The following is an 18,514-nucleotide window of genomic DNA, read 5'->3' on the forward strand; positions in this document are numbered from 1 at the left end:
CTTTTTATTAAAAAAAACTTACGGTTTTCATATTTTTACTAATGAACCGACCGATGTACACCGATATGTACGGCTTCTAATAAATTTTGTCAACTATTGCATTCAACTAAGAGATTCAAATAATCTTTGTGGAACGAGAAATATATATGTATAAATCCATAATAGATTTTTATTCAAACAAAATCATAATTTTTTTGAGAGAAAAAAATTATAATTTAGGATAGTATGTTTTCAAATAATAGCTAGAAATTTGAGATTAATTAAACTTACCCAAACAATATTTAAAAAGTATTTCTTGAATATTCAGGTGCATTTTGAAGATCAATAATTTAGGATCAAGAAGTTCTTTAGCCAGGCCCATCAGGTCCAATACCGAACAACTAATTGGATTCAAATCATTAAATGGGCCAAAATAGTCCAATTACAGAAACCAATCATCTCATATCATCTTAGGGCTTCTATACTCACCACATTAGATTGCAGAGCAATTTCTCAATTCCGAGTTGATTTCGAGTCAACTCACTACCATTCACATTAGGGTTTTGAATCCTGACTCACTTGCAACGGTACTGAATCCTTTATTATTTCGTACGTTCTCTTTTTAATTTGAAAGTTTATATGAATTTTAGTTGCTTACAGTTTGAATTTGATCTTTGATCTTTTTGTGTTGATTTGGATAAGTTTTTGTGTTAATCTTGAAAAATTATGTATGTTTTTGAACCAAGAATTTAATTCTAGGTATGTTATATTTTTTGTTTCTTCAATTTTATAGGGTTTTGAGATAAAATTGAGTGAGCTACCTATATCAGATGTTGAAAGGAAAGAAAAATTCAGGGAGAGGAGAAACCGTAACAGCAAACTATGCGTTTAGCCCCGTAGATGACGACATTATAATTAAGCATAGACTTTTAACTCGAACAACAACTACTCGCGGTGAACCTCCATTAAAGAAGCTTCAAAAGAAGTTCACGTCTTTTGTTCTCGAGGTTGAAAAAGGCGATGATAATTATAATGATTGTGTTAGGCTTTCGAAAGCTTTCATGCAAGAGTTAACGACTTTTGAGATTCCCTTGCTCAAAAGTAGAGCGGTTGTCGATGCAAATTTGAGAGAGAAGGAGAATTTTACCGAGCTGATCGATGAGATAAATAGGCAGATATCGCAAGCGCAGGTAGATATTGAGGATTTAAAGAAACAGCTCGAGGAAAGTAAGATTGAAAGACAGCATAAGGAAGAATGTGAGGCCATTAGGAAGTTGATTGCTACGCAGCCACCAAGGTCAGAGACACAGAAAGTTATAGAAAGTTTAGAGAAAGAGATTGCTGCATTGGAGGCTGAGAATACTGGCAGTTCAAGATTATTGGAGCTTCGAAAGAAGCAATTTGCTCTTCTGCTGCATGTGGTATGTGACAGTTTTTCCTATGGTTTGCTTTGTTTTGTATGTTTTCATTATTTTATATGTTGTTGGTATTTATGTTCTGTGTTTATGTCTTTTTGCCTGAATTAATTGTCAGTCTATTTTAGGTTTCAATACTCAGAGCCAACCCTCATTTTTCATAGATTTGCCTCTCCTTTGTGATCAGAATTTTTGTTTTGAATTACATACTTGTTAGGTTATGAACTCTAGATGTTGCATCTAAAGAATTGAAGGGTACTTATTAGAGCTTAGAGCCACTGATGATTTTAGAGGCTTCTAATCAAATTTAAATAAAGCAGCTGAGTCGAGAATTGAAGGGGTGCCTGGTGTTTTGTATGGAGTCTAAGTGGTTGTTACAGAACATGCATGACAGCTTTATGAGCATTGGTATAAATGCACTAGCTTAGAGTATTAAAGAAGCAGAAGGGAATTTAATTTAATGGTCTTTCCATTTTCTTTCTTTTCCTAACAGATTTGTCAAAAGAGGTGTTCTTCACGATTTTATCTATGTGTAGCAGGCACGTAGCAACTTAGGAGTATTGCACAGAGTGATGATTTAACTCAACTGTTTGAAATATCAATATTTCCAGCTCTATCTTATTTCGTATGGAATTAAAGCTGTAGTATTCTGTGTATGCGCTTGATAGGCGTCTTGCTATGTCACGCCCTTTACTATGCAATCAAATGCCTAACCTGTTATCCTCGTTGTTGTTTTTACTTTTTCTTCTTTGTAGGTAGATGAGTTACAAAATACAATAGAGGAAGATCAGAAGAATTTGATTGAGGAGATGAGAATGGCAACTGAAGATCCAAAAAATGTGACAGAGGAAGCAAATGGTGGTTCAGAAGCTATGGCTGTTGACTAGTAAATCTTGCATTTGGAAGATGGTGTGCTTCTTTAAGTCCTTCATCGTTTATAGCCAGTTAAATGTGAGAGCTTTGTCCTTCTGTTGTAATATATCGGCAACCATTTAAATTGAGAATTCATATAGCGGCTATGTCCTTCACATTTCTGTATCAAGGTATCAAAATTTTGCTAAAATCTCATACTCCTTCAATCCCCAACAATATTTTCCAGTGCTCTCCATTGAATGTATTCTTTGATTCTTGGTCTTCTTTTCTACTGACTATAGAATACTGAACCCCAGTGATGTTTGTGTAAAATTGTCCAACCTTCATCAGTTCAGAAAGTGTGTCAATATGGTGGCACCTACATCTGTGGTAGTGTCATCGTTTTAGCTAGTCCGTTAAGTGCTTACCAAAATGAGTAGGTGAATCAGCAACGTTATATTGTTGAAACTAGAGTTTTGACCTGGCGTTGTGAATTACAAGTCGAATTCGAAGTTGAATTTTAATGGAGAGATGGTTTGAATCTTTCGAGTATTGATTCATCTCCTTGTAGCAAATTATATATAGCAGCGACAGCGTAGAGTTTGAACATCTTGCGACACTCAGATACTTTTAGATGAAGTTGTGTGCGGAATAGGTGAAGATCTGACTTACAAAGCTGAAGAAAATAACAGAAGATATAAAAAAGATTTTCATCTGTAAATTTCAAGTTTATATAGAAACTACAAATGTCTGTGTTATATGAAAATTTATCTAATCATACGTATTTGATTTAAAACAAAGTACATTATTTTGATTGCTTTCCATTTCAGCGTTTCCGAGCAATACATTTATCCTGTCGAGGACGAAGACTCATTTGGTTGATTTCTTCTGAGTGAGATACTTCCCAACTGTCTCTGCTATAAGCTCAAATTGCTTGGTAGAGACTAAAGAAGCAAGCTCGGGTTTAGAGTCATCAATCTCATACTCTACAGTAGATCTGATCACGCTTGATTTATCATCTTTCTCAATAACCTCCATCCGAACATGATAAACATCAAAACCCATATCCTTGAATCCTCCTTCGATCAGTTCTGTCTCCTTTACACGCTTATCATCATCCATCACTGTAAATAATTCCTTCATATAACCAGTCATATTACCAGTCCCCGGAGTTCCTAACACACATCACCGAATCAATATAAAAAGTAATCTTACGAAGTAATAATAATTACCACAAAAACAAGTAAATTACCAGGAGGAAATGTGAGTTTGACAATAGTGCCGACACCTCCATCTCCTTCTACAACTTCAACTTTAAGAAATTCACCGAATAGTTCATCGACAAGTCTCCCGAGCTCAAGTCCACGGTATGCATCCCAAGCTATACTAGGTGAAACTCCAATCAGAGTCTCTACTGACTGTTGGCCTCGCATTGTTGATGAAGTTTTCCGTTTGATTCTTCAAGAGTGTGATATTTAAGGATCTTTTTAAAGAAGTCAGATATGTACTTGTCTCATTTTGTTTGGTCAACATTTAAGTGATAATTCATATGGCGGCATTATGTCATTTCTTCTAGTCAATAGAATTAAATTTGTCCCCTTGCATCTCGAATTGAATAAAGAAAAAATAATGTTCTATGTGTACACTCAATTTGTAATCAATTATTCTTATTTCAAAATAGTAACATTTTCCTACAAAAAAAATACTCAAATTAAGTGATTGGAATTTAAAGATAATCAACTTCTTCTTTCAGGATGAACTATTATATTATTAAAAGTTAGGAATAATTGTTGTTTTCCCCTCAATTTTAAAAATTGTTGTTTTCCCCTCAATTTTGAAAATTCGCTACTTTCTCCTTGACTTTTACGTTTTATATAACTACCCCCTAACAAAGGGATTTCAATTAAAGAATATTAAAATATCTAGAGAGAATAGTAATCTATATCTATCTATATCTATATCTATTTTCACACAATTTCGCCAAATGTCTTCCTATCTTTCATCCACGTGTACAACTACATTCAAATTTGTTTTAATTTTTATTTATATAATTTAATTAACTTTTTCTTAAACACATAATAAATTCATAGTTATAAAATTCAAAGAGTTATAAGTTATAGAATTTGAAAAGTTTTGTTTAATTATTTACTTTTATTAATTATGACATAAAATATATCTTTAAAAAGTAACTTTAAATTTAATAAATGAAGGTTTAAATCCATTGCATTTAAAAAAAATTATAATTATGAAATTAAAATGTAAAGAGTCTAATTTATTTCTAATATTTAGTATATTGTATATTTGAATATTTGAATATTTCTAATGTTTAATATATTTTATTAATGTTTAAAAATTTACAAATTTAAAGAGTTTTTGTATACATCATTAATGTTATAAATTATGAAATCAATTATTATTTCTAATTAGTTATAAATTTAATTAATTATAAGTTTTTAAAGTCATTTATTATGAAATCTTAAAAGTCTTTTATATTTTTAATATTTGTAAGTTATGAAATATTAAAAGACTATTTTTCTATATATAAATGAGAAATATCAACAAAATTTATTATACATAATTTCTTATCTTATATACATGTATGCACTAAGACACTAAAAGTAAGGTATGTATTTTTGATTTTTTCAAATGACAATATATTTATATTTCACAAAAAATAAAATTACTTATAGTTGATTTCTGCTCAATTGATATGTTTTTATTGTAAGAGAATAAATGCATGCAAATTATTAATCTATAGTTAGAAAGCATGTCCGAATAATATTATTTTTCTTTATTTGCTTGGTGGTGATATGCACGAGTCATATTATACATATGTTCTTAACTTTACAACTATATATAATCATGCCATGAAAAAAATTATTTAACTTTTTTACTATGTAATTTTTCATGTATCATATAAGATAATATAAAAATATTTGTTTTAGATTTTATTATCAAACCCGCAAAACGAGCGGGCACCGGCTTAGTGTTTAGAAATTCAGAAGTGAACCAGTTTTTTTTTTACCTAAACTCATGAAAATAATAGTAATTAACTCTGAAATTCAACGGTAACAAAGAGGAATAGGTGATAAGACTTTTTGTGAATAGGTAATAAGACTTCTTTTTCATATACGAAACTGAAAGTGACAGATTTATTTGAATGTCGTGATTTTTGATTAGTCCATATTGAAAGTGTACATTATGCAATTTCACAATGCATAATCTAGCTACTTAAATCAGAAGATTCAAGTTGTTCATCAATAGTATGCAACTATGTTGTTTATGTACTATTTTTTCCCATTGCATATGATATTTTCACAGCAACCAGTGAACTTTTGTAAGATAAAAATCTTTGGCCAGAGTTATATGTAGTTTTTAATTGAAAGATACGATGGTATGTAGTAGAAAGAACTTGAGAGTTTACAGAGTGGTTGGACATTAATTGCAGCATTTAATTAAGATGTCCATACAAAATATCTGTACAAAAAATTCAAGTTTGTTGATGGCACATGATATAAAAGCTGAGGTTGTTAGTGAACTCATTTATCTGCTACTGGGTGGCTGCCAGCAACTTCTTCAGTAATATGTCAAGCATTTCTTTGATTATCTCATTAAGAATTTGAAGGTGATGATGTTTCTTCTACAAATTTCTTATTAAAAACGATTCTATATGACGATGATGATGACATTGGTACTAAAATTCGTTCTTTACGTGGAATAACTATAACCATGTCTAATGTACTCCTTAAATGTAACTGTTACCTCCTCTATCCAAAGACAAACAAAACAGAGTCTATCTTATTGATAATTCAACCTTTTCAAATGCAAATGAAAGATTTTCATGAAATAAATACATAATAGCATAAAAGTTCAATAATCAACTTAATTTTGGTTGAAGGTAAAATAAGAAGCAATAAGATGTAAATCAGATATACTAATTGAGTCCATTCAAACAGTTCAATCAGTTGAGTCAGTCTTAAATGAGAATAATTACCTGTAGAAGTAGAAGAGTTCATCATCATGCATTATATGTGGTCCTCATCTCAGCAAATAATTCACAATCCTTGTTGGTACTGAAGCTCTACACCCAAAAGCACACATGGCAGTGCTTTATTGGTTGCAGGTAACCCATATATCTTTGGCTGAGATTTTAGATACGTTATAGCACCAGCAGCATGCAGCAACTGCTAATTGTGGGGCAGGGAAGACCAAGTAGGATGAACACAATCAACCTCTAAAATGTCACCAACCAATTAGAATTCACTAATAGATCTTATCTAAGATAAGGCCCCTCCCTTACATCCCATATATATAGCAACACCATGAGCACCTAACCATAAGCACCAAACACACAGTAATCAAGTAATTCACTAGCTTTCAAACAAATCACTTCAATCCTCACCGCTCAATGGCTGCCTCAACCATGGCTCTCTCATCCCCATCATTCGCCGGAAAGGCAGTCCAACTCTCCCCTTCTGCCCCTGAGCTTATGGGCAATGGCCGTGTCTCAATGAGAAAGACCGCCTCCAAGTCTGTCTCCTCTGGTAGCCCATGGTACGGTCCAGACCGCGTTAAGTACTTGGGCCCGTTCTCCGGTGAGGCTCCATCCTACTTGACTGGTGAGTTCCCAGGTGACTACGGCTGGGACACCGCTGGGCTCTCTGCTGACCCAGAGACCTTCGCCAAGAACCGTGAGCTCGAAGTCATCCACTGCAGGTGGGCCATGCTTGGAGCCCTCGGATGCGTCTTCCCCGAGCTCTTGGCTCGCAACGGTGTTAAATTCGGTGAGGCTGTATGGTTCAAGGCTGGATCCCAGATCTTCAGCGAAGGTGGTCTTGACTACTTGGGCAACCCGAGCTTGGTCCACGCACAAAGCATCTTGGCTATCTGGGCTTGCCAAGTTGTGTTGATGGGTGCTATTGAAGGTTACAGAGTTGCAGGTGGTCCACTAGGTGAGATCACAGACCCAATCTATCCAGGAGGAAGCTTCGACCCCTTGAATTTGGCTGAAGACCCAGAAGCATTCTCCGAATTGAAGGTTAAGGAGATCAAGAACGGAAGGCTTGCGATGTTCTCAATGTTCGGATTCTTTGTGCAAGCCATAGTAACAGGAAAGGGACCAATAGAGAACTTGGCAGACCACCTAGCAGACCCAGTGAACAACAATGCCTGGGCATTTGCCACAAACTTTGCTCCTGGAAAGTGAAGTTTGAGCGATTTTGTATGATTTTATGTAAATTACTGTAGACTACAAGAATTGCAGGAAACATTGGATTGTAATATAAATTCATTTTTTCCATTTGTTATAAATCCGACTTCTTATTCTATTTGTTATCAGTTTGGAAATTGAGCTACAAACTGTGAGCAGAAAAGGATTGAAATTCAAAGATTCATCTAAACCTAAAAGTGCAATTACAAGAATCTAGTGTAGTAGCTTAGCATATAAAGTAGAAAAAGGAATCAACATCACAAAATTTAGAGATCTGATAAACATTTTCCATTTAATTAGGTCAAGAAATTAAATTAAACGAAATAAACTTGCGTAGATATTACCTGGAGAGAGCGATCTCACGATTCGAGTAAAGGAAATGAAATAAAAAACAATTGGTTGATGTTAAATGCTATAACAATCTCTGCAATATTCAATTTTGGGGAACAAGATGATCAATCTCTTTCCAAAGAATATGAAGAAGCTGAACAAGATGGAAATTGGAGGTTAATAATCACCTATAGCCCCTGAATTTTGGACTTCTTACAACAGAACTCCTAAATTTTATTTTCAGTCAATAAACATCCTAAGTTTTTATTTTATGGCCAGTAAACCCTTTCCGTTAATTTTTCGCTAACACCGTCAAACATTGTGAAACTCGGATACTTTTAGATCAAGTTTGTGTGCGAAATAGAAGTAGATATTCCATACAAAGCAGCTGGATACAAAAAAACAGAACATATAAGACTTTTTGCCGCAACTTTAAAGTTTAATATAGCAACTACAAATGTTCTTATATGTTGCACGGAAATTTATCCAATCATACATTTCTTATAAAAAGATACATTATTTTGATTATTTTCCATTTTCGCGTTTCCGAGATATACATTTATCTTCTCGAGGAAGTAGACGTCACAGACTTCATTTGGTTGATTTCTTCTGAATGAGATGCTTCCCAAGTGTCTCTGCCATAAGCTCAAGCGGCTTGGTAGAGACCAAAGAAGCAAGCTCGGGTTTGGAATCATCAATCTCATACTCTATAGTAGATCGGATAACACTCGATTCATCATCTTTCTCGATAATCTCCAACCGAATATGATAAACATCGAAACCCATATCCTTGAAATCTCCTTCGATCATTTCTGTTTCCTTCACGCGCTTATCATCATCCATCATTGTAAATACTTCCTTCATATAACCAATCCCAGGAGTTCCTAACACACATCACCAAATCAGTATCTTCATCAAGCCTATAAAGTTTGACAAACCTATAAGTATAAAGTTTTCAAAATTCTAATAGAAAACAAGAATTTTGATCTAATCTTATGAAGTGAATCTAATTAACCATAAAAAGAAGTAAATTACCAGGAGGAAATGTAAGTTTCATAATAGTGCCGACACCTCCATCGCCTTCTAGAAGTTCGACTTTACCAACAACATCACCGAGAAGTTCACTGACAAGTCTTCCGAGCTGAAGTCCACGGTATGCATCCCAAGCTATACTAGCTGAAACTCCGATCGGAGTCTCTACTGATTGTTGGCCTCGCATTGTTGATGGGTTTTTCCTTTTGATTCTTCAAGGTTGTGATATTTCAGGGTTCATTTAAAGAAGTCAATTGCCGTTCAGTTATGTAGTTGTCACATTTTGGTTTGTCTACATCTAAGTGATAATTCCTATGGCCGGCAATATGCCATCTCTTCTAGATCTAGACAATAGAATTATATTTGTCCCCTTGCATCTGGAATTAAATAAAGAAACAAAATGTTCCACGTTATCTATAAAAAAAAATACTCAAATTAAGTGTTTGAAATTTTAAAATTTTAGAATCCCCTTAACAGGGGGGGATTTCAGTAAAATAAAAACTAGTAAAATGTTTGGAGGAAAGTAATAATATTTTAAAATTCAGGGATGAAACAATTTTCACAGTAAACAGTGAACTTCTGCAAGATAAAAATCTTTGGCCAAAAGTATTACATGGAGTAGTTTCTTTTAATTGAAAGATATCATGGTATATAGTAGAAAGAATTTGCAGCATATAATTAAGATGTCCATTTAAAATATCTGTTAAAAGATTCAAGATTATTAGTGATCTAAGTTGCACGGAAACGGAAACGGAAACTGAAACGGAAACGGGAACGGCGAAACGGATTTTTTCAAAATATAAGAAACGGAAACGTGGGGGAAACGTGTAAATAGCAAAAATATAGAGGTATATTTATAAATACTAAAAGTTATACATTTATACAATAATATATATATTAAATTATATTTATAAAAATTTATTTTTATATAAATAAACTATTATAACAATTCATAAGATAAATTATTTGAATATATAACAAATATAACATATCAATAATTTCCATATTTGAATATATAATAAATATAACATATCAATAAATTCCATAAATATAAAGTATATAGGTAATTGATTTGGTCTTTCTATTTATAGGTAAATTTTTTTTTAGGGTCTTTTAACTATTTAAGAATTTTATAGGAAACGGGTTTCCTTTTAGGAACGAGTTTCCAATTTTTAGTATTTATAGAAACGGGCCCGAAACGTTTCCGAAGAGTTTCTGGGAGTTTCCGAAACGGAAACGTTTCCGAAACGGAAACGTTTCCGAAACGGGAAAACTCACCCTAGAAAAGGTTTCCGTGCATCCTAGTTAGTGATACATAATATAAAACCCAAGGTTGCTAGTGAACTCAACTCATATAAGAATTTGAAGGTGATGAAGATGAAGTTTCTTCTAGAAATTTCTCATTAAAAAATTTCTATTATAATGATGATAATATTAATGACATTACTACTAAAACTCGTTGTTTACGTGGAATCACTATAACCTTATCTAATATAGTCCTTAAATCGGTCTTCTAATGTTATTGTAATCTTCTCTACTAAAGACAAACAAAACAGTCTATCTTATGGATAATTCAACTTTTTCAGATGCATATGCAAATTTTACAAGGAATCGAATCTTTAAGCTTATGCAGGATTTTCCTGAAATAGATACATAATAGCATGAATATTCAAAAATCAGATTTATTTTGATTGAGGTAAAATAAGAAGCAATAAGATGTCACAGTTAAATCAATGAAGCCAATCTTAAATGATAATTACCTGTAAAAGAATTCATCACCATGCATTCTGTGTGGACCTGATCTTGGAAAATAATTCACAAGTCTTGGTGCTACTCAAGCTGTATATCCAAAAGCACACATGGCAATGCTCTATTGGTTGCAGATACCACATATGACTATGGCTGAGATTTTAGATACGTTATAGCACCAGCAGCATGCAGCAACTACTAATTGTGGTGCAGAGAAGGCCAAGTAGGATGAACAAAATCAACCTCTTAAATGTCACCAACCAATTAGACTTCACTATTATATCTTGTCTAAGATAAGGGCCCTCTCTTACATCCCATATATATAGCAACACCATGAACACCTAACCATAAGCACCAAACACACAGTAATCAAGCAATTCACTAGCTTTCATACGAATCACTTCAATCCTCGTCAATCAATGGCTGCCTCAACCATGTCGCTCTCCTCCCCATCATTCGCCGGAAAGACAGTCAAGCTCTCCCCTTCTGCCCCTGAGCTCATGGGCAATGGCCGTGTCTCAATGAGGAAGACCGCCTCCAAGTCTGTTTCCTCCGGTAGCCCATGGTACGGCCCAGACCGTGTTAAGTACTTGGGTCCATTTTCTGGTGAGGCTCCATCCTACTTGACTGGTGAGTTCCCAGGTGACTACGGCTGGGACACTGCTGGGCTCTCTGCTGACCCAGAGACCTTTGCCAAGAACCGTGAGCTCGAAGTTATCCACTGCAGATGGGCCATGCTTGGAGCCCTCGGATGCGTCTTCCCCGAGCTCTTAGCTCGCAATGGTGTTAAGTTCGGCGAGGCTGTATGGTTCAAGGCTGGATCCCAGATCTTCAGCGAGGGTGGTCTTGACTACTTGGGCAACCCGAGCTTGGTCCACGCACAAAGCATCTTGGCTATCTGGGCTTGCCAAGTTGTGTTGATGGGTGCTATTGAAGGTTACAGAGTGGCAGGTGGTCCACTAGGTGAGATCACAGACCCAATCTATCCAGGAGGAAGCTTCGACCCCTTGAATTTGGCTGAAGACCCAGAAGCATTCTCCGAATTGAAGGTTAAGGAGATCAAGAACGGAAGGCTCGCCATGTTCTCAATGTTCGGATTCTTTGTGCAAGCCATAGTAACAGGAAAGGGACCAATAGAGAACTTGGCAGACCACCTAGCAGACCCAGTGAACAACAATGCCTGGGCATTTGCCACAAACTTTGCTCCTGGAAAGTGAAGCAATGTATAGGGGTTTTATATAATGTGATGTAAATTAATGTAGACTACAAGTGCAGGAAACATGGCAATATATCAAATATTAATTCAACTTTTTGAACTGGAAAAAAAGTCATGCTCCATAGGACATAAACTTTCAAGAATTCAATGAACATGAATTGAAATACCATACATGAATTATTCCAAGCAAAGCTAATAACTTTCCTAAGCATCACAATAAATTCTTATGACTTATATAGTATGATAACGCAATCATATCGTCTCTTTCATTTCTCACTTGAATAAGACTAAAAAGGTTGAATTTGATCAAGTTCTATCCACAATCCACAGTGATAAATTTCACTCTAACACATGCTGACTTTATGCATTGAATTTTATACCACTCCAAATCAAATGATTTTAGTGTCATCACAAATCCTAGGGTTCTTGAAACAAGAAAAAAATCCAAAATAAGCGACAGAAAAAATTGATCTTTAACCTGAGTAGGGTAATGTGACCAGAAATTAATTCATATATATGTTTTCTTTGCTCAAAAAGAACAAAACCCACTAAAGCACTTCTCATGACAGCTCCAAGTAAACGCTCCTGCAAAAATGGTGAAAATCAATAAGCAATTTCTAATAAATCCAACATAAAATCAGTGCAAGATTATCAATAAGACCTGAGCAAGAATGCAAATCATGGTGTTCTTATGCTGGGACCTGAGCAAGAATGCAAGTCTTTTTCAACTTTATTCTTCATCTGAACTCAAACACAGCAGGTGAAGAATAAAGTTAAACTCTAAACACTGTTATTTTATTTTATTTTGGTAAGCCCATCCGGTTTTCAAGGCTTCGCCCTGACTAATCCGGATCCGACCCGCGTCGTGCACCTAGCGTGGGTGAGTCTGCCAGTGAGAATTTTCTGCATTCACAAGGACTCGAACCCGAGACCTTGCTTAAGCGATACCAAACCGCTTACCACTTGGACCAACTCCCATTGATTCTAAACACTGTTATAGTAATAGATATCAACATCAATCTATATTTTTATCAATAATATCAACATACATGGTTTGACATGATCCAGCTACCAAAAGAATAAGCTATCCAAAAGCCAAGAAATAATTCAAATTAAAATAAGAGGAAAAGAAACATTACAATTAAATCATACACATGCACAAAATTGATAACACCAACCAACATGTATTTCTCTTTATTTATTTGTCCATTTAAAATTTCAATATAAGTTTAGCTATTATTTTTCAAATGTAACCCTTCTTTGAAATGCATTTATTAATTAATATAATTACATTAATATTTATTCTTACAATTTAAGACAAAACACTCACTATCTTAATATGTGTAATTTTAGTTAAATGGACAACTAAATAAAAACGGAGGGAGTACATTGATCCACTTAGAGCTTCATTAAGTGCTTTTAGAATCTTGAAACACAGTTGCATAAATAATGACATATTATGAACTTTATCTGATTTGAAATTACAACACAAACTTTGAAATTGGCAAATTGGTACACCAACTTTCTGTTTTTTGGAAAATCGACACAATCACCAATCATGCAACAACACATGGTTGTGTATTGTAATGTCCACGTTAATATTTTGTAATTCGGTATACCAATTTGTCAAAACAAATGAAAGTTTCTATACCGATTTGCCAATTTAAAGTTCGTGTTGTAATTTGCATCGTGTATTAATTTGAATTAATCCATTAATAAAATTTAGAATTTTAATGATGTATTATAACATTATTGGATCTATCCAATAGCAATATAAGAATTTTCTTCCTAATTTTCATATATTCTTAATTAGAAAAAAATTTAAAGATATGCTTTACATGTTTGATTTGTTAATGGCTTTAATTTTTCTGTCTTTATATTTAATAATGGCCATGATGATATTTCCATCATCCAAATTTGGATCCTACTAACTATAAATTGATGAGGTATTTAATTTGTGCCACTATTTTATGGTCTTAGTGTTTGTATTTGACATATCTATACATATTTGAGCTTTTAAAGTATTTGACATTTTTAATGAGATATGTTTCTGCATTTTTTATTTTGATTTTTCTATTATATTTTGTGTTAATTTATTATTATATATTTTGACTATAATGAAAGCTTCCAGTTGTTAAAATCTGAATTTTTGAGCTTTTGTGACTTATAATATTTAAAGTCTGGGCTTTTCTTATTAATTATTTACACTAATGTATTATTAACTGTCTAATTGCCTTATTTCTTTAGTCTGTTTTGCATGTTTGACTTGTAAAGAATTTTTAGAAGTTTATTTCGGATAGCTTGAACTAACAAAGATAGGGATTAAATTCTGCAGGTCAGCGGATTTTTTCAAATTACAGAAAGATCATTAAATAAACTTTTATTAAAAAATGATCAATCACTCATATAAAGCGTACCATTTTTACGCAAAAACGCAACATTTTTACTTGTGTACAAGCCAAAACTACAAAAAAAATATAGTTCAGTGATATTTTTATAATAAAAGGTATAAATCAATGACTTTTTGTAATTCAGAAGAAAAAGTTTAGTGTTTTTTTATAACAATACAAATATTTTATAATAAAAGGTATAATTCAGTGATTATTTTATAAGAAAAATTATTTAATGATCTTTATGTAATTTAAAAAAAGTCTAGTGATTTATAAAATATCATAGTATATATATTGACAAATTGTTTGACCTGCCTATTAAATACAGGCTGTAATTTTTTTTTTTTGAGTCTCAGAGTAAAAATTTGCAACTTTGTTATTGTAATTTTATAAACAGAATTTTATGCATGTATGTTTTGTAATTTAAAATTTTATTTTGCTGTGCTTTTAAAAAAAGGGTTAATTACATATAAAATCACCACCTTTACACGAAATTGCAAAAATAACACGACCTTTAAAACGTGGCAATTCAGGGCACCACTTTTCATTTCTTTTCAAAAACAACGTGAGCATATTTTTAGTGACATTTTTGTTGACGTGGCATGACACGTGGCACTCACATTGGGTGTCCAAGTAAGCAAAATTTTATCTAAAAACGTGGCCATGTTATTTTTGAAAATAAATGAAAGGTGATGCCCTGAATTGACACGTTTTAAAGGTCGTGTTATTTTTGAAAAATCGTGTAAAGGTGATGATTTTATATGTAATTAACCCTTAAAAAAATCGGTTTAGTGATTGGGTTCAGATAGTTTGAATCGAAATTTTGGTGTACTGGGCCGACAAAACCAATCACCAAAGTAGGAGGTTTGGTATTGTTAATTAGGATGGTTTGGTTTGGTTATGTTATGGTAAATTGCATTTTGCACCGAACCGAACCATGCACACCCTATAGATGCTGTAATAGGAACTGACTGACTAAAGCCAGCTGTTATATACTGGAATATTATATATTCAGCTCATAGATTGATTAGTAATGCCATGGAAATGATTGCCAAGTGTTATATACTGGAATATATAGTTCATAAATTGGTTTGTAATACCATAGAGATGATTTTGAATGGCAGCTTCAGACTAAAATCGTCTGGGATGTTTTTGTATATGATTCAAATATGCATTTTTTTTTATTTATCTGTGATGTCTTTCATTTTCTCATCTATTTAGTATCACTTTTAAAATTACAAGCATAGAAATATGCAATAAAGTTATTTATAGAAATGGCATTCTTTTACATAAAAATACCACTTTATAAGAGTAGGGCCAAAAAACTCCATCAAAATATCTTTCATCAAATTAGATATTTGAATCAATGAAGCCTTTGTTCAATCACCACGCATTCTCTGCGTGTGGTCCTCATCATCTTGCCCAGTAAGTTCACAGCATGTCGGTAGCATACGTGGAACTATCCTTGGCTGCACTCACAGCATGTCGGCAGTAGACGTGGCAGTGTTCTTGGTTGCAGGTCACAGCATGTCGGCAGCAAATGCAATTTGTGGTGCAGAGAAGCCAACTAAGATGAAGAAAATCTAACCTCTGACCAATCACAATTCACCAATGGATCTCCTCTCTAACATAACCTATAACCATACATATGTACATATATATAGTAACGCCATGAAGAGACCTATACTACAATCAACCTATTCAACAAATTCAACTCTTACAATGGCTTCTTCAATAATGTCTATGTCCTCCCCGTCATTCGCCAAAAAGGCGGTCTCACTCTCCCCTACTACCCCTCAGTTCATGGGCATTAAGCGCGTTTCAATGAGGAAGATCAACGTCAAATCTGTCTCCTCGGATGATATGAAAGAAAACACCATAAAAGGAGTCGAAAATGTGAAAGAAGGCGCGAAAGAGGCGGCTCAATCAGCATCAGAGAACACCAAAAACATCATAGAGAGTGTTGCAAATGCTGCACAAGATGCATCGACAAGGGCAAAAGATGATGCAGGTGTAGTTTCCGATAAGGCGAATGAAGGAGCGGCTAAGGCGGTGGAAACAGCGGAGAGCATTGGAAGCAAAGCGGGAGAGTCGGTAAAAGGTGCATGGGATGCGGCCAAGAATGCTGTGGCAGGGAAAGAATAGAGCATATGATAATGTAGCTAAGGCTGAGCAAAATTCGAACCGAGCCATTAATCTAACCATGCCAAACCAAAATTTACTTTAGTTTCGTTGAAATCGTTCAAATGTATTGGTTTGGATTTAAATAATAAATGAATATTTCTAGTTTTGGTTTGGTCTTTATTATTAGTTTATTAAATTGATCACCCTAAAACAATTTTTAAATTGATGTCATTTTTATTTTAATATATGTAATTTTGTTAATATATATCGATAGGTATAGGGGTGCGCATTGGTCGGTTCATACCAATCCAAACTCCAAAACAGATTACATCTTAAAAAATGTGGTCACTGAATCGAATTGGTCAAAACAATTTGCAAATATCTTATGATATCTAAATAATTTGTACATTCTTTTCGGGTTGATTATGTCAAAAACCGAAATTCACTATGTTTGATTGTTTGTATTCTTGTAATTTCTTATTTTATTTTTGTTATTGGCTTTTTAATTATGAATAATTAAACTCTAATTCGGGATTAATTTTTGGATTATGTTTATTTGATTTTTTATTGTACTATGAACTTTTGAATGGATCGAGTATTGCATAGTTTACATAATATTTGATTTAACTTCATGATTGTATTTCCTAATCAGTTCGTCTTCCGTGACCTGGTTCGTCTTCTTCGTGACGAAAACAGATTTTCAAAAATTAATTTTTATTTTAAAAAAATTATTAATTAATTATAATATTTTCAAAAAAAATTATTTAAATTTAATAAATTAAATATTTTGAAAATACATCGGAGTCGGAAAAAAGGCGGCGAGGTCAAAGGAGTGTGACAGTGGAATTTTTTTTGATATTATAATATTTAAATAAAAATCAAATAAAAATTTATTATCAATTTTTGAATTTATGGGAAAGAGAGTTTTATGTTCTTTTTAGGCTAATAATCACCCATGGCACCTCAACTTTGGGGGTACGGGCGCTAAACCCCATGATGTTTAAAAACGGGCACTAAACTCCCTGAATTTTGAGGCGGCTTTTTTTTTATAAAAAGTCAACTGACGCATTCTTACACAAGCAGCAGATGTCAGACATGCATGCAGGGGGGACAGGCGCCGCCATTTGGTGTCCGGACGAGAAATTGGATGCCACGTCGACAGAAAACAAAAAAAACGGCGATATTTGGTCTTAGGGGGTTTTGTGAGCGCCGCCTCAAAGTTCAGGGAGTTTAGTGCCCGTACCCCCAAAGTTGAGGTGCCATGGGTGATTATTAGCCTTCTTTTTATAACATTGAATGCTTATTGAAAATTATACTGAAAATAAAGAATCAAATTGGCATTTTTCAAGTGAAAGGATCAGTTTAATTTTCAAGATAGAATTGGAGCCTAAAGGTGCGAATTTGGATGAATTTGACAAAATTACAACGTCGGGATAAAATCGAAAAGGGGCTAAAAGGTGAATGGGTTTTTTTAGTGATTAGGCCTTTTTTATCCTTTTGTACAAAATATGAGGAGTTAAAAGAACCTTTATTGCTTACTCATTACTTATTTAAAATTTATTGAATTTTACTAAAATTCAAATGATACTTGATTGAAATTTCTAATAAAAAATACTTCTATTTTACTAATATCTAAATTAAATTTGCTGAAGCTAAATGGATAATGATTTAAACTTATTAAAATATTACAAAAATTATATTGAAGCTACTGTAAAAATATTAAGACACTAAAATTATACTGAAATAACATGCATATCTACTTTAATCCATATCTAAATTTCCTTAAAATGTTATAATATCTAGTTGAAATCTATTGATGATCTTCAAATACCTCTTTCAAGCCATATAAAAAGAGAAAAGATAAATACTTCATTTTCAAAAATAATTTGATTTCTTACCTCAATAAGAAAAAGATAAAGGAAATAGCTCATTTTTTTATTATTTTTATTTTTTTACTTTTACACATGTTTATATTATAATTATACCTAATTTTTATTATTATTTTACTCTAGTCATATTTTTTTTACTATCAAGTGACAACTAATGACAATTGTCATTATTATTTTTTTCTCTCTTTTTATTCTCTTTTCTCTCCTCTTTCTTCTTTTTCTTTTTTTTTTCTCTTCTCTTCTTTTCTGTATGGCTTTTTTTCGCCATTTTTTTCTTCTTCTTTATTTCTTCTTCGCCGTTCTTCCATCGGTCGTCGTCGCTTCACCAT

General features: G+C 33.3%; 4 protein-coding genes and 1 pseudogene across 6 annotated transcripts; 3 read left to right on the forward strand and 2 right to left on the reverse strand.

Annotated features, from left to right (window-relative positions):
• The first annotated feature begins 450 nt into the window (after positions 1-450).
• LOC126671791 (THO complex subunit 7A) lies at positions 451-2,528 on the forward strand. Of its 2 annotated transcripts, none has more exons than XM_050365598.2 (3): positions 451-588; positions 773-1,400; positions 2,150-2,528. In XM_050365598.2, the coding sequence occupies exons 2-3, from the start codon at positions 810-812 to the stop codon at positions 2,279-2,281; spliced, it is 723 nt and encodes a 240-aa protein (XP_050221555.1). In that variant the 5' UTR covers positions 451-588; positions 773-809; the 3' UTR covers positions 2,282-2,528. The 2 variants fall into 2 exon arrangements, with proteins under 2 accessions (XP_050221555.1, XP_050221554.1); XM_050365597.2 differs by having other exon boundaries at positions 452-566.
• A 416-nt stretch (positions 2,529-2,944) lies between these two features.
• LOC126671793 (norbelladine synthase-like) lies at positions 2,945-6,469 on the reverse strand. 2 transcript variants are annotated; one of them, XM_050365599.1, is made up of 3 exons: positions 6,241-6,469; positions 3,499-3,704; positions 2,945-3,421 (listed from the first exon to the last, which is right to left on the reverse strand). In XM_050365599.1, exons 1-3 carry the CDS (start codon positions 6,270-6,272, stop codon positions 3,117-3,119), a joined length of 543 nt encoding a protein of 180 aa, XP_050221556.1. In that variant the 5' UTR covers positions 6,273-6,469; the 3' UTR covers positions 2,945-3,116. The 2 variants fall into 2 exon arrangements, with proteins under 2 accessions (XP_050221556.1, XP_050221557.1); XM_050365600.1 differs by having other exon boundaries at positions 3,499-3,937.
• A 103-nt stretch (positions 6,470-6,572) lies between these two features.
• LOC126671796 (chlorophyll a-b binding protein 40, chloroplastic-like) lies at positions 6,573-11,873 on the forward strand (annotated as a pseudogene).
• On the reverse strand, positions 8,134-9,112 carry LOC126671794 (norbelladine synthase-like). The gene is made up of 2 exons (XM_050365602.2): positions 8,821-9,112; positions 8,134-8,669 (listed from the first exon to the last, which is right to left on the reverse strand). Exons 1-2 carry the CDS (start codon positions 9,002-9,004, stop codon positions 8,377-8,379), a joined length of 477 nt encoding a protein of 158 aa, XP_050221559.1. The 5' UTR covers positions 9,005-9,112; the 3' UTR covers positions 8,134-8,376.
• A 4,021-nt stretch (positions 11,874-15,894) lies between the features above and the next one.
• LOC126672173 (uncharacterized) lies at positions 15,895-16,317 on the forward strand. Its single transcript, XM_050366119.1, has one exon. The coding sequence runs from the start codon at positions 15,895-15,897 to the stop codon at positions 16,315-16,317; it is 423 nt and encodes a 140-aa protein (XP_050222076.1).
• Positions 16,318-18,514: the final 2,197 nt, after the last annotated feature.

Source organism: Mercurialis annua, linkage group LG3 (assembly GCF_937616625.2).
Source record: "Mercurialis annua linkage group LG3, ddMerAnnu1.2, whole genome shotgun sequence".
NCBI classification, from domain to species: domain Eukaryota; kingdom Viridiplantae; phylum Streptophyta; class Magnoliopsida; order Malpighiales; family Euphorbiaceae; genus Mercurialis; species Mercurialis annua.

Bases quoted from the DNA above. Each gene is read 5' to 3' on its own strand.
- LOC126671791 (XM_050365598.2), top strand. From the start codon at position 810: ATGTTGAAAGGAAAGAAAAATTCAGGGAGAGGAGAAACCGTAACAGCA. The intron at 1,401-2,149 runs GTATGTGACAGT...TCTTCTTTGTAG, and splicing joins TTGCTCTTCTGCTGCATGTG to GTAGATGAGTTACAAAATAC.
- LOC126671793 (XM_050365599.1), bottom strand. From the start codon at position 6,272: ATGCATGATGATGAACTCTTCTACTTCTACAG. The intron at 3,705-6,240 runs GTAATTATTCTC...ACACTCTTGAAG, and splicing joins GAACTCTTCTACTTCTACAG to AATCAAACGGAAAACTTCAT. The intron at 3,422-3,498 runs GTAATTTACTTG...GATGTGTGTTAG, and splicing joins CAAACTCACATTTCCTCCTG to GAACTCCGGGGACTGGTAAT.
- LOC126671794 (XM_050365602.2), bottom strand. From the start codon at position 9,004: ATGCGAGGCCAACAATCAGTAGAGACTCCGATCGGAGTTTCAGCTAGT. The intron at 8,670-8,820 runs GTAATTTACTTC...GATGTGTGTTAG, and splicing joins GAAACTTACATTTCCTCCTG to GAACTCCTGGGATTGGTTAT.
- LOC126672173 (XM_050366119.1), top strand. From the start codon at position 15,895: ATGGCTTCTTCAATAATGTCTATGTCCTCCCCGTCATTCGCCAAAAAG.